Source organism: Coffea eugenioides, chromosome 1, assembly GCF_003713205.1.
Source record: "Coffea eugenioides isolate CCC68of chromosome 1, Ceug_1.0, whole genome shotgun sequence".
Classification (NCBI taxonomy): Eukaryota; Viridiplantae; Streptophyta; class Magnoliopsida; order Gentianales; family Rubiaceae; genus Coffea; species Coffea eugenioides.
The window spans coordinates 37710893-37724512 of NC_040035.1; the positions used below are offsets into that span (position 1 = coordinate 37710893).

At 36.6% G+C, this 13620-nt stretch overlaps 1 protein-coding gene across 1 annotated transcript; it reads right to left on the reverse strand.

Moving 5' to 3' along the window:
• Positions 1-3111: 3111 nt before the first annotated feature.
• Positions 3112-12633, reverse strand: LOC113749744 (protein argonaute 4). The gene is made up of 23 exons (XM_027293577.1): positions 12475-12633; positions 10541-10806; positions 10242-10447; positions 9944-10168; positions 9713-9849; positions 9523-9620; positions 9339-9436; positions 8982-9150; positions 8788-8904; positions 8600-8707; positions 8417-8479; positions 8193-8306; positions 7943-8108; positions 7712-7824; positions 7458-7595; positions 7049-7179; positions 6294-6359; positions 5213-5276; positions 5008-5119; positions 4858-4931; positions 3926-4020; positions 3803-3834; positions 3112-3584 (listed from the first exon to the last, which is right to left on the reverse strand). The coding sequence occupies exons 2-23, from the start codon at positions 10796-10798 to the stop codon at positions 3409-3411; spliced, it is 2760 nt and encodes a 919-aa protein (XP_027149378.1). The 5' UTR covers positions 10799-10806; positions 12475-12633; the 3' UTR covers positions 3112-3408.
• Between the last annotated feature and the right edge of the window lie 987 nt (positions 12634-13620).

The window sequence follows — 13620 nt, forward strand, 5'->3', positions numbered from 1 at the left end:
CTTATTAACACTGTTGATGTGGTACATAACATTGAATATATATTTAGAGGGTGTTTCGTAAATGGGTTACAAATTCAATTTTAGTATGGACGGCCTACTTTCTGAATCAACATGACTGCATGTAATTGCAACTCTGACAAATTCAAGGATCTCGTCCTCAAATGCTTGCCTAATCTCATCTGAATCATGCGGCGTGAAATTCCAAAATAGAAGATTATGGGTACAATTAGGCATAAACAAACATCATTTATGAATATTATTGAATTTGAAATCCATTTACCAAATACCTCTTAAATATAAATTCAATGTTGTGTGCCACATCAACAATACTAGATAAAACTACATAGTTTTGTATTGAACAAGGAAAAATAGACAGATATAATGGACAGAAGATCCCGTCTGACTCTGAAACAGGACAAAACCAGCATGAGACACCTCACCATGGCTTGAAGAAATCTCTTATGTGTCTTCAAACTTCATCCATTGCCCCAGCTGTGAAGCAGCCAAATGGGCATAGCATATTGAAGCAACTGAAAAAATTGGAATAAAACAAAATGAATCGCACTCGGATACTTGCACACCAATAATTAGCATATTAGCCTTATTTGGATTGCCATTTTTCTCCAAAAACTTTTTACATCTTCCGTAAATACATTTTTCAATCACTTTTTTACCTTATATCAAATTCTTAAATTATATTTTTCTACAAAATCCTATAAAGATATTCTCATGAATTCTCCATATTTTCAAGCAAAAAATGGAAACAAAAATGTAAAATAACATGGTATTGCAGCACGTTGCACCAATTAAAGAAAAAGTTCACTATAAAACAATTAATCCACATTATTTTATTACTACCATTCTTCTACGTCTATGGTAAGTCTTGAACTCCGTTGACTTGGGAACCGGCGAAGAAGCGTGGACGACGATGTCATTCAGAGAATCAGTTAGTGTAATTATTGCCGTTTGAAGCAATGTTTTTAAATCCGGACCGGAGAGTGAACCGAAAAACCTTCCGGTTCACGGTTCAATCCCGGTTCAAAGGTTTCATAATTTTTTATTTATTTTAGTATTAAAAAATTTGAATAAAATAAAATATTTATTTTAAAAAATAAATACTTAATAAAAAACAAGTTGAACATCCCGATTTTTACCAGTTCAATTGGTTCTTGACCGATTTAATTAATTCTTTTGGTTTTTAATTGAACCGGACTAGAGGCAAGGTCGGTTTGCGGTTCAACCGGCCGATCCGATCCGATTTTCAAAACATTGGTTTTACGTTTTCGGTAAGTCTTCATGGCCATTGACTCGTGGAGGGCATGAACGACGTCGTTCGGAGGAGTAGTTGGTGTTTTGCGCCTTCGATAAGTCTTCATCTCCGTTGACTTTTGGGACCCATAAACGACGCCGTTAGGGGCAGTAGGTGCTGTAATTCTTCCCGTTCTGCGTCTTTGGTAAATCTTCATCCCCATTGACTTGGTTGTGTTTTACCTTTTTTATGAAATTCTTAATTTGCTTTGTCCTCTCTCCTATTTATGCTGTAGGGAAATTCAATAAACCTGGTAATATGTCCAATATAGGTCATTAATTCACCTTAATTTTTTTTCCCTTTTTGGGAGATGTATTCTTTCTCCTTTTTTTTTATTACTATACTAATTCTTCAATTATGTCAGGTGGAACTGGCTTAATTTCATTTGCAAAAGTTAAAAGGTGTAGAAAACGTACTGATATGAAATATGTAAGGCAAAAAGGCGTTTCGAAAATATGATCACAGAAAAGGAAAAAAAAATTTAGTGAAAATTTTCAATCCAAAACAAGACCTTAAATTTTCTAAATAAATATTCTCAATTTAGAGTAAGTTGATAGCAATACAATACTATAATTTTAGGAAAATTCTATGGTCTGTTTAGCCGACCATTCTCTTAATCTCTATCTTAGGGATTCTACATTCTTAAAATTTTGAAATTGCCCACGCATTGACTAGATGCGGCTCCTATCTTCATAAGGATTAAGTCTTAAAATTGATTAGACGCAATTTGAAAAGAATAAAATATCTAATAAACACAATTTAAAGATAGGGTATTTACTACTCCAGCAACAAATTCTCATCAGGAATTGAGTTTTGATGTAGTCCTGAAATTAGAAAAGGTATAAACGTATGGAACATTAAACAAAAGTTAATACCTAAGGTTTCATTGTGAAATTTACTTTGGAGACCACTTTGTTAATATTTCATGGAACTTATTATCTACAAAACTACCACTTCACCAATTGCTTTGGTAGGCATTTGATCTAGCATGTTAAAACTAGCAGAAAAGATTCATAATTTTTGCTAATTTTTTTTTTCTAATTTTCTATTTTTGTAATGTTGAAGAATTTATATACTGAAATGAGTACATGAGACTGATAGGACCCAATAAAATATATATATATATATATATATATGTCATATTTCAATAAGAGAGAGAATGGAAGACAAATATTTTGCCCTTGCATACAATCACTAAAAAATACTACAATTAACTTATTCTATTATCAACCGTGAGTAACTAACAAAATCTGAATTTGAATCGAGACAAAAGAATTATGGCCGAAAGGCCAAACATCAATAATCTTCAACTGTGTATAAAAATTAACCATGGAAAATGTTACATGTCCAGTGACACTTGTTGAGCATAAACAGGTTCCCTTCCATTGGTTTAAGTTGTAATTTACATTTAATTTCCTGAATTATCATTTCTTGTATTCACTGTATTTTCTTCAGCATAAGCAGAATTCATGCCCAGAAATAGATTGGAAGTTGAGGCTTCCCAGCCTGGATTAGCAGCTACTTTCTGCTCAATTTCCAGCTTCATATGTAAACAAGGATACCTGGAACCAGCTAACTGCATGACCTTACTTTCAATGCAACTGATCCTACAGAAATATGTCAAGCTCCAAAGCTTGCCCAGGCCAGCTCTTTCATTAATTCAACACAAACTTACAAATGGCTCATCATGCAACTACAGAGAAGTGGAACCATATATAGCAGCAAGGAAATCAACACATCTATTTTCAACTTCGAGCATATGTAAGTTGCCGATTTTGATGCCAAACTAAGATTGCACCACAATATCAAACTGGGATGAGAGTCACTGCCATAGAATAATGTCAGGAATCCATGCAATTTAAGCCACAGACCAAGCAAGTAGCTGCAGCAGAGTAAAAGAAAAAACAAAACAATGCATGGCACACCTGCATGCATGGCTATAGACCTAAAAAGAAAGCTAGGACTTGCAAGATAACTTGCTTCATAATTTAGCGACCTAACTACAACAGGTTCGCGCTAAGAACTATTTACAAGTACAAGCATTTTGTCCAAGACTGACTGAAAGTTTCAGTAAAGCATCAAAAAGGAATCAAACGCTTTCAACAAAAGAACATCGAATTGCAGACGTTTTCCTTCAGGCGCGGCAACTGGGGAACAGGGACAGAACCAGCATGAGACACCCCACCATGGCTTGAAGAGGTCTCTGATGTGTCTTCAAACTTCATCCATTGCCCCAGCTGGGTAGCAGCCAAATGGGCATAGCATATTGGAGCAACTGGAAAATTAGAATAAAGCAAAATGAATCGTACTCTGGTACTGGCAGACCAATATTTAGCAGTCTAAGTGAGTTTTCTCTTGGGAATTCATAAAAAGCCAAATCCTAGAAAGAGATTCTCACGAATCCTCCATTCTCCAACCAAAAAAAGGAACAAAAAAGTAAAATAAAATGGTATTGCAGCACTTTGCACTCGTTAAAGAAAAAGTTAAACTTACCCACAGAGATGGCAGTAGTGCTCCTCTGGTACCTGTAGCAAAGGCACATAAAGCTGGTTATTTCAACTCTTGAAATAGAATTCCTATCACTGAAAACCTTTGTTGATCCAAGAAACTACTTACACATATGACAGGGAATGTACAAGCTCCTGGAGATCATCTGGTGAGAACCCCACTTCATCTAACAGAACATGATAGTGGGTGGGTCTTGTGGTTCCCTACATGGATGAAACAGAGCTTTAACCCCAAGTACATTCCCCTCAGCAAGAAACATGCAAATCATAATAATCTCTTATGAAAACAACAAATGCAGATAGCAATATTAGCGTACTACTTTCTATTCCATTGCTTACTTCTCAACTTAAAGTACCAATAGCACAAAAATCAGGCACCAAAGAAATCCCTAGACGTTTGACAAAAAAAAAAAAAAAAAAAGAAATCCCTAGACCCAATCAAATCAAGCTTACAGGACCAAGATGATACTAAACATATCCAATACATAGTAGCAGAACTTCAACTCACACAATGAATCTAATTACTAACAAAAGTGTAAGCTTTCTGCAAGGTTGAAGGCTATGTACAGGTACCATGCCTAAGTATCTTAAGCACGTATGATAACTGAATCCATTAAGCACGCGACAAAGAGTAATCCGGCAGTTGTAAATAGAGTTGATCATTATTCAGTAATATATTTGTATGCTAGCACATCTGAACCTCACATCTTTGCCAAACAAGTCTTTGCAGAAATTGTAAGACAAAATGGTTTCGCGTGATCATCTCAAATGTCAAGCAAATTCTTTTATACAGGCTTAATAGATCATCCACCAATCATACCAAGAGGAGAAAGGAATCCATTGAATTTTCAGAGAGGTATATAACTGTTGGACTGCACGTGCAAACCACCGACCAACCCAATAAAAAAAAAGGGCCAGGACAAGTTTGTGTGCAAAGTACAGATGAACATAACCAAAGACAATACACAGACAAAACACAGGAAAACATGAAAGGAGGAGAGATATCCTGATTACAATATTTATCTACTTTCAAGTTCTTACAATCATGCCAGCATGAGCGCACAGGTAGAAGTCATAGTTCTTGGGATGACATACTTTATTATCAATTATCGTCCCTGCATCACATCAATGAAAAGAATCAGTCAATGCAACAATTAACTTCCCTAATGGCATTTTTTTTCAACTCATTACCTGGGGGAACATTTTCTGGTGCATTCGGCTGGAAGAACTTCGTATGGTGATTCTTTTGAGCCACAATGACCACAAATTTTGGAGACCAATTCTCATCAAGAAACTTGCAAGCCTGCAAAAGGGAGGCAACAGTTTAAACTTTTTACCAAACTCCCTCAGCCTAGCTCTAAGCTTAATTTGTAACAGAAATAGCTAAAACAGAGACCTCAATAATTTGATCCAGTTCAATGTTCAGAACTTGATTGAACTGCGACTCGCTGACCCCATCCCTGGAACATAAACAAGAATTGATCAGCCTATAAGATAAGAAGTACGTAGGTAAACAGCAAAACTAAGCAGTTTGTCCGGGGATAAAAGTACAAGGCCAATAAAAAGTTTAAAAATGGAAGGTATACAAAAAGGTATATAACTAAGGATTCTAAATTAGAGTACAAGAGAATGGGCAAAGTCAGAAACCTTTTATATGCAGCAAAATTGGGAAATCCATACAATTCCTACTGACAATATAATTGAAAATCTAATAATGAAACATCTACATGCCTCCATGCATGAGAGATAACTTTGCAATTGTTGACAAGATGCAGATCAGTACGACTACCGTCTAGTTAGAGAGCACATATTAAAATGCCCTGAATCAATGTCCAAGAGCCACACCAAAAACTCATAATGCTGCATCATGATTGATGAAATCCATTGCCACCCCAGTTACTACAGAAAATTCACAAAGATTTTCCATCATGACCATAATCCCCATCCCCTTCCAACCCCAATAAAATAAAAAAGGAAAATTTACCAAGAAAAGAGTAAATGAATCTATCATCAATTCAACCCCTTCATTTGGAAACCAAGTGCATATCTTATTAGAGCCTTCAATTCCGGCTTAAGAAGTATTGCAAGCCAAATTGGCACTTCATTGCTGTCAAAGATCTAGTAAAATCACGAATCCAACTTATCATTTTCCATTCAACACGTGTGGAAGCTTTGTACCCATTCAATATATCACACATGTAGTTTTCACCATTCTCTATAACTTCTGATCAATAGGAATCAAGCTATGTGATTGATATAAAAGTTGTTTTACAGATATCACTCTTGTAACTGTTAGTGATTCCCTAAGTTGTTAAGATGTCTACACGACTGCATTGACTTAATATTAATTTGGTAATACATTGAGAGAACTAAAAAAGAAATACAACTAAAATACTATCTGTGACAAAGAATTAAGTATTGCCACCATGATAGACTTTACTAAATAATAGAAGTTGCAACAAAAAGAAAAGGTATACCTGAATATAATAATCTGATCAGGCTTTCTTTTGCCAGAGCTTACATAGAAATCAAGCAAAGCTTCCCTACAATCCATACAGAATTTACATTTTAGATATGCCAAGAACATCTCCAGTAATCCAACAATGCTAGCATCAAGAAACGTGATGCAAAAGGATTGAAAGAAAAGGGTTCACGTTTTCAACTCATAATGCACTACTTACTATTTAACATAAGGTTTCTGCAGACAAATTAGACACAAACAATTTGTTGTCTTAGGCTTAATTCATAGAATTCACCAGTTCAGGTAATTCATTTGCTCTATGACTACAAGGATATAACAAAGAACTTTTACACACATGCTTACAAATAGATGTAACAGTGACCTACAGACCTAGAGAATTATCATCAAGGAGCCCTGCATCAAATATGCTTCTGACCTCCCCTAAGCTAGTAGCATAAAAACTTTCTGACCTCTCCCAAGCAAGTATAACACTAAACATACGAAATATTGGATCTACACAGGTGAGAACTCAAAAGAAACCACACTATAAGAAATTCTGATTCATCACTATGGTTACACTCCAATGTTTGTAAGAGTAAAGTATACTCAGCCTACAAGACTAGATGTAATCATCAAGCTTCAGTCACTAGTTAATTTAACCATTGACACAAACCAACCAAAAACAACTGCTCTAATTTGAGCGCAAGTTTAACAGTTCATTTACACTTGACTAGGAGCTTTCATCAAATTGAAACAGAACATAAGACTTACCGAAGGATCCCGTCATCCTCAGTGTCTGAAACACGTTTGTAAAGGGTATCAATCATCTCAAGCTTTGGGGATTGCGTACGCACAGATGCTCTATATTTTGAAATTAGCGGCCACTGTCTCGAGCTGACAACCTATAACAAAAGTGATATAAAGAGAAAAAAAAAAAAGAATAGCAAACTGCACAAGTCAGACACATGAAACCCTCCCTTTCTTGGCAGAAAATCTTTAAAATATCAGAGGGAGATTCAGTGGTTTAAATACCCAAATTGAAGGAATATATTCGGGGAAAAAAAAAAGATTCACCGTTTCTTGCTTTTTGAAACGAAACAAAAGAAGCAAAAGCATCATAACTTCCATTATCCAACCGATAGTAAAATATAGAGAAGTAAACAGAGTATGAGCATCTTACTGCAGCAATAGATGGGATATCAGACTGTCCAGGAGAGCCATGCGAAACATCCATTCCAAGAATTAGGGTTGGAACCTTGGATACTACAGGGATTGAAGGAGAATGTTCAACAGCTAACAGAGAGTTTAATCCACCAAGCTGCCAAGGAAGTTAAAGCAAGGTAAATGGACATGTAACAAACCTATAATATATTCACATAATAGAAGGAAAGAACAATATTTGAAGTGTTCCTTGAAGGCTACAAAGAGTCTAACCTTTGCATTGACCTTAAGGAGAAGGTTTGTAAGATACTGGTCATTAACTCTGGTAGGAGCCATGCATTGAGTAACAATATCATACTCAGACAAATTCTTCTTTTTCCAAGGAGCTGGAAGAAACATGTTGTTCAAGCACCAGAGAATAAGCAGTGTCTAGACATATAGCTATTCGTGTGTGCACGTGCAACCTAAGTGAGGAAAAATAGCAAAAAAGAAAATTGCACAAACCATAGAGATCACAGTTTTTCCTCTCTGGAAGGAGACACAAAAGGAACTTAGGTGCCCCTGGAAGTTTAGCCTGAATCTCTTCAAACATCTTTTCCACCCTTACAAGAGGGGGTGCTCGTCTGTATTGCTGATTCTCTTCAAATACATCAAATGGGGATTCCACATCCTGACAAGTTTAAAGGAGAGTTCAAAAAACTTTGACTAGTGTGTCATTGTTACAGACAGAGATTCAACAATCTGAGTGTCATACAATTCCTTTCATTTCCCCACATTTCATGAAATCTCTGACAAGGCCACGAATATCACAGCGTGCAGAGAAGTTCACTATGGCCCACTTTTCAATCTTAGCAGGTTGAAGTAGTCTCTGTACGCGTGAACACAAAATATAAAGCTTTCATCAAATCATCCATACTACTACATTGGAAAAATTGAGCAGAAACCAGAGTACAAGAGAATATCAAACATAAACTTCACCTTGTTATTAAAGTTCCACCTTCCATTTCGAGGGAAGAAATCTTCTCCATTTCCAAATTTCAACTGCAAGCAAATGAAAGTGTTAGCCACATTTCCAACCTCACTGCCAATAGTAGCAAAACCAGTGAAAGAATTAAGAGTAACACTAAGAGTTGGTTATCTCAGACCAATATAATAGCATACCCTTGGAGCTGGAAGGACTCGACCATCAACCTCAGTGAAATTTCTGCTGATGGTAATGCTACACGAACGAAGAAGAGGCTCCTCATCATAATTGTTGATTTTCAGAGCCTAAAACAACCAATCGGAAATTAATTTTCCATGCAGTGCACAAAAGCTCATCTACTTCATGGTTTAGGTAGGAAACATACAGTAGTCAAAGTACTCATCCTCTCTTGGGGCTTTTGCCTTGACTTCTCCACTAAGGAAGCTCTTTGGAAGGTGGACAGGGCTTTTGTATAACGTTGCAAGGACACCAAAGCGCATAGCTAAACAAGTACAGAATCAATGAGAACTAGGATAATTGATAATCATAAAACAAGTTGAGCTTCATTCAGTTCATCACCTCAATAGGGAAGTATGTAGGCCGTTTTGGTTTTCCAACATTTATACAAGGAAGATCACCAGAATAGCGCAATTCTATATTCCGGTAGTTGACAAAATACTCATAGACAGACACTTCTACAGTTTGAACCTCACCATCATCATCCCTGCTTCTTTGCTTCAGCGAAAACCTACAAATTACAGAGAGCAAAGAGCAAATCTATTCCATTTTCTTCATGTAAATTGTATACAACCATCTTGCAGAATAGGAAGATCAGTTGGAACAGCAGTGGCACTAAATGGAACCTGATAGGGAAAACTTAGAACTTATTTCCAGACAAGCAAATGAAATAAATTAAAAAGAGAACAAGGGCCATACATCTGATCCTTGCATGGTTTTTCACTCAACCCTGTTATTTTGTATTCTTGATTTGTTGGACTAGTCTTCACCCTCAAGTTCTTTAGTACCCGTTTGGCCTGATCAAATCAAAACAAGAAGAGTGCTGCTCATAAATTAAGTGCACGAGCATGGATAAAATACCAAGGGGAAACAGTTTTGTTACCTTAACCCAGTCAATGGAATATGGATCTCTCGCATTCTGGTTGGCTATTAAGAAGTCAACCACTGGCCCAGGCTGGATTATCATGGTTGTAGAGACGTCTGAAAAGAAGACACCGTGCAAGTATTCAGCACACTTAACTAAAGAACAACTAAAAGCTAAAAGACACTCCCCTTAGTTCAGAAATGATTACCAATATTTAAAGACAAGCCGCCCTGAGTGGTTCGGAAGCTAGAGTGAAATCCACGACAACCAAGAACACCGCCTCCAACATCAGCAAAATTCCTCGGCTCATTATGAAAGTAAGATTGGCGAACAAGCAGGCAACCCCTGAAATTTTATCAAAATTCTGTTTAATACTAACTTACATTACAAATCACACATACAGATACAATTCGTTCTATTTTTTTCACATTTTACTCACTGTTTTGCTGCATGCTGCCTCAAGATGATATCCAGTACTCGCAAGGCTTCCTGAGAGTTCTCTGTCTCCTGTCCACGTAATGCATTTCCAATTGCTTGCATGGGAATCTTGGCAGCAAAGCTTATCTCCACTTTAAAAGTCTTAGATTGATATGGCCTCCTTAACCTTTTTCTGTCACCATCATTTGGACTTTCATGGCCCCCCGGGCTAGAATTTCCGGTGTTCCTGGACAGAAAGATTGTGTCAAAATGCAAACCTAAAAATTTAATATATACAGAAGGAGAAATCACATCAATACCTGTTTGAAGTAACATCCTCAAGCACAACTGTAAACTCAAGCTTGTTTCGTGGTAAAGGGCCAACGGTAAATAAACTCTTCTCTCCATCATAAGCAAACTCCTTACCAGCTAATTCAGTGTCATAGGTCTCCTGTACCCTATCGAGGACTCGTCTACCAATACCCTTTCCATCCACAGGCCGACCATCTTCATAGAAAAGTGCAACCTGTTTAAAATGACAAGATCACAATCAGTGTGAAATTCTTATAACTATTTATAATATGAAAAGGAAATATATATCCAATAAAGGGGGCCATACGCTGTAGTGAAAGAACTGGCCATCAACATTCTTCACAGCCACTTTAAAATGATTAGTTAGCAGTTGAATCTTTTGGCCTTTGGTTCCCAGGCCACGTCTTGCCATTGGAACTCGAAGCCTTTTCTTGGCAGGTTCTTGTTCAGCCTTGATAGGGGTAACATTTGGAGGAACTGGAGGGGGAGGTGGCAAAGCGTCAGGCTCAGGAGCCCCATTTTTTCCTTCTGTAACACCATTCTTCTCTTGTTCAGATGAATCCATGTTTAGTACTGCCACAAAAGTTAAAATGACTTCAGAGTAATGAATTACAAAAAATGCACAAATAGCAGATCGCTAGTAGTGGTCATTGCTACATAAATGTCCACCACTGCGAATCACATTTCTCTCTCTCTCTCTTTTTTTGTTTTGGGAGAGGGGGAGGTTGTCTGGTGTAAAAACAGCAAGAAACAGTTCCAAAATGATACTGCTTCAAATTACAATCCTAGATAGGAGAAAACTTGAGGATTATCAGTAATTAAAAGCCAAACAATCAAATATCACACCAAAACGTACAAATTTTAATTTGAATCCCCTGTTTTTCTCTCCGCTCTCCTATTTAGCTACATCATGACTCAGAAGTACAAGAAAAACAGAGAAAAGAATGATGCATCATCAGCAGGTTGTCATGCAATGTAAAAGACGTGGACAAACTTTCAAACAGACTTTAAACCCCAAATTTACTAGCATGCAAAAACCCCTCTTAGGAAAAACAACAAATTTTCTTAGAATCATCATGACATCCCCAAGGTTCTGAAAAAGAACAGCAGCGGCTTTCAAGCGTTTGCTATTTTTCCTCCTGTTTGGTTGCTTAAAATCAAAAAATATTCAAGAAAAGTAGTTAGATAGACAGCCAAAGGCCACAAACCCCTTCAAGTGAAGGAAATGCAAAACCCGCAAATCAGGAAAAAAAAACAAAAAAAAAAGAGACCTCTCACTTTTTCCTTAATTCATACACACATCTTCCAAGGAAACACACAAGCAAAATGTCCAAATAACTACGGGAACAGTCCAATAAGACCAAAAGAACATAAAAGAAACAATAAGCAGACCAGATATGATAGCAAAATAGAGCATGCATCCGATAACAAGGGCCTAACAGTGCATATCCTGTCACAAAACAGCCATGCATGCCATGAAACTAACAACAAAAGCAAATCCTTAAAATTTACATTTGAAATATTGTTCTTCTTCTTCACACTTAAAAACAGCAAGGTCAAAACTTTCAGCCAAAAATCATAAAGAACATACATAATAAAATATAATTCTCCAAGATTACTCCTAGCTTAAAACTCTCAAGAAAACCTAACCAAAAACAGAGCAACAGTGAGGCTTTCCTTTCCTTCAGCCAAAAAGGGAAAGCAAAACCGCAGAAAAGAAAAACAACAAAAATGTAAAACCAAAAAAGCTTGAACTTTTTCCCAAAACATAAAACCATTTAACCAAAACAGCAGGGATTTCACCAAAAATACAGCCACATTGAAGGTTTTCTTTTCCTTATTTCAGCAAAATTGCAACACACAAAATTTCCAAAAATCTCACAAAAAATAACATTTTTTCAAAAGAAAACTTATCATTGTGCTAAAACCGCACACATTACAGACCTTAAAAGCGTAGATTTCACCAAAAATAACACAAAATACAGAAACATTAAGGGTTTCTCTTTTCCTTCTTTCCACCAAAAGTACAACAAACAAAATCTCCAAAATCCCACAAAAAATTAGTTCTTTTAATAAAGATTTAACATTTAGCTAACATAGCACGCATTACGAACCTTAGAAGCACAGATTTCACTAAAACAACCCAAATTAAACCAACATTGACATTTTCCTTCCCTTCTTTCACCAACAAAAACCCATAAATTTCATACTCCAAAAAAACACAGAAATGAAAGTCATTACCTGAGTGCAGAAACAGTAAGGACTGTGAAGAAAACCCCCCCCCCAAAAAGACCAGAAAAAACAAAAGAAAACACCTGGAAAAAAACCCCCTATTCTTTTCAACGCCTGACAGAAGAACAAGAAGGGGAAAAAAAGACTAAATAAAAAGAGTGAAAAGTGAGACTAGAGTAGAGTATTTAAGGTAACTGTTGGACAGATGCTAACTTTTGCCGATGCAAGTGAAAAATTCTCATATGTAGCCGGTCTATAATACACCAACGTTATTAGTACTTGTACTCTCTATAAACCTATCTACCGTACAATCTTTTCTGCATAAGTTACTGTTTTGGAATTTCGGCCTTTTGTGATGCCCTGTGAACCAGGTGCATAGACACTTTTTCCCCACTTATCTGACATACTCTTTAGAGAGTAGTGACGGATGATTTGTCCTATTCTTTGAGCGCCACCTGTCCCGCACGTACACAAACTGGACGTGCCAACTTCCGTTACCACTTATCTCAGCAGGCTCATGGGCTATGTTCTATTTTAATGTCATTAAGGTTTTGAACAAGTCTTTTAGTTGTAAAGCGTATCCCTACTTAACTGCCACTCAGAAAAAGGTGCTTCTATTGTCATGAGGGTTTGGTTTTTTCTTCGTATTGGAAAGGTTGGAAGATGGAGGATTTGATTTGATTGGGGGTCTTTTTTGAAATCTTGGGTTGTGTTTGGATTGCATTTTTCATGATTTTTCATGGAAAAATTACTGTAGCGATTTGATGTATGTGAGGGAAAAAGGTAATAGGGAAATGTGATCACAGAAAATGGTGTAATTTTCCGACGAAAAATCGCAATCCAAACAAGGCCTTGAATTTTAGTTAGTAAGGTTGTGTTTGGATTGCATTTTCCATGATTTTTCATGGAAAAATTACTGTAGCGATTTGATGTATGTGAGGGAAAAAGGTAATAGGGAAATGTGATCACGGAAAACAACGTAATTTTCCGACGAAAAATCGCAATCCAAACAAGGCCTAAGATTTTAGGTCTACTATAATTTTAGGGCAAACTGTCCATCTCTAGCCTGAAAAGTATCTACCATATCTTAACTTTGTCCTGTAGATTTATTAATGCTAATCACTAGCTGGTAGTTAGTAGTCCAACTCATATTAT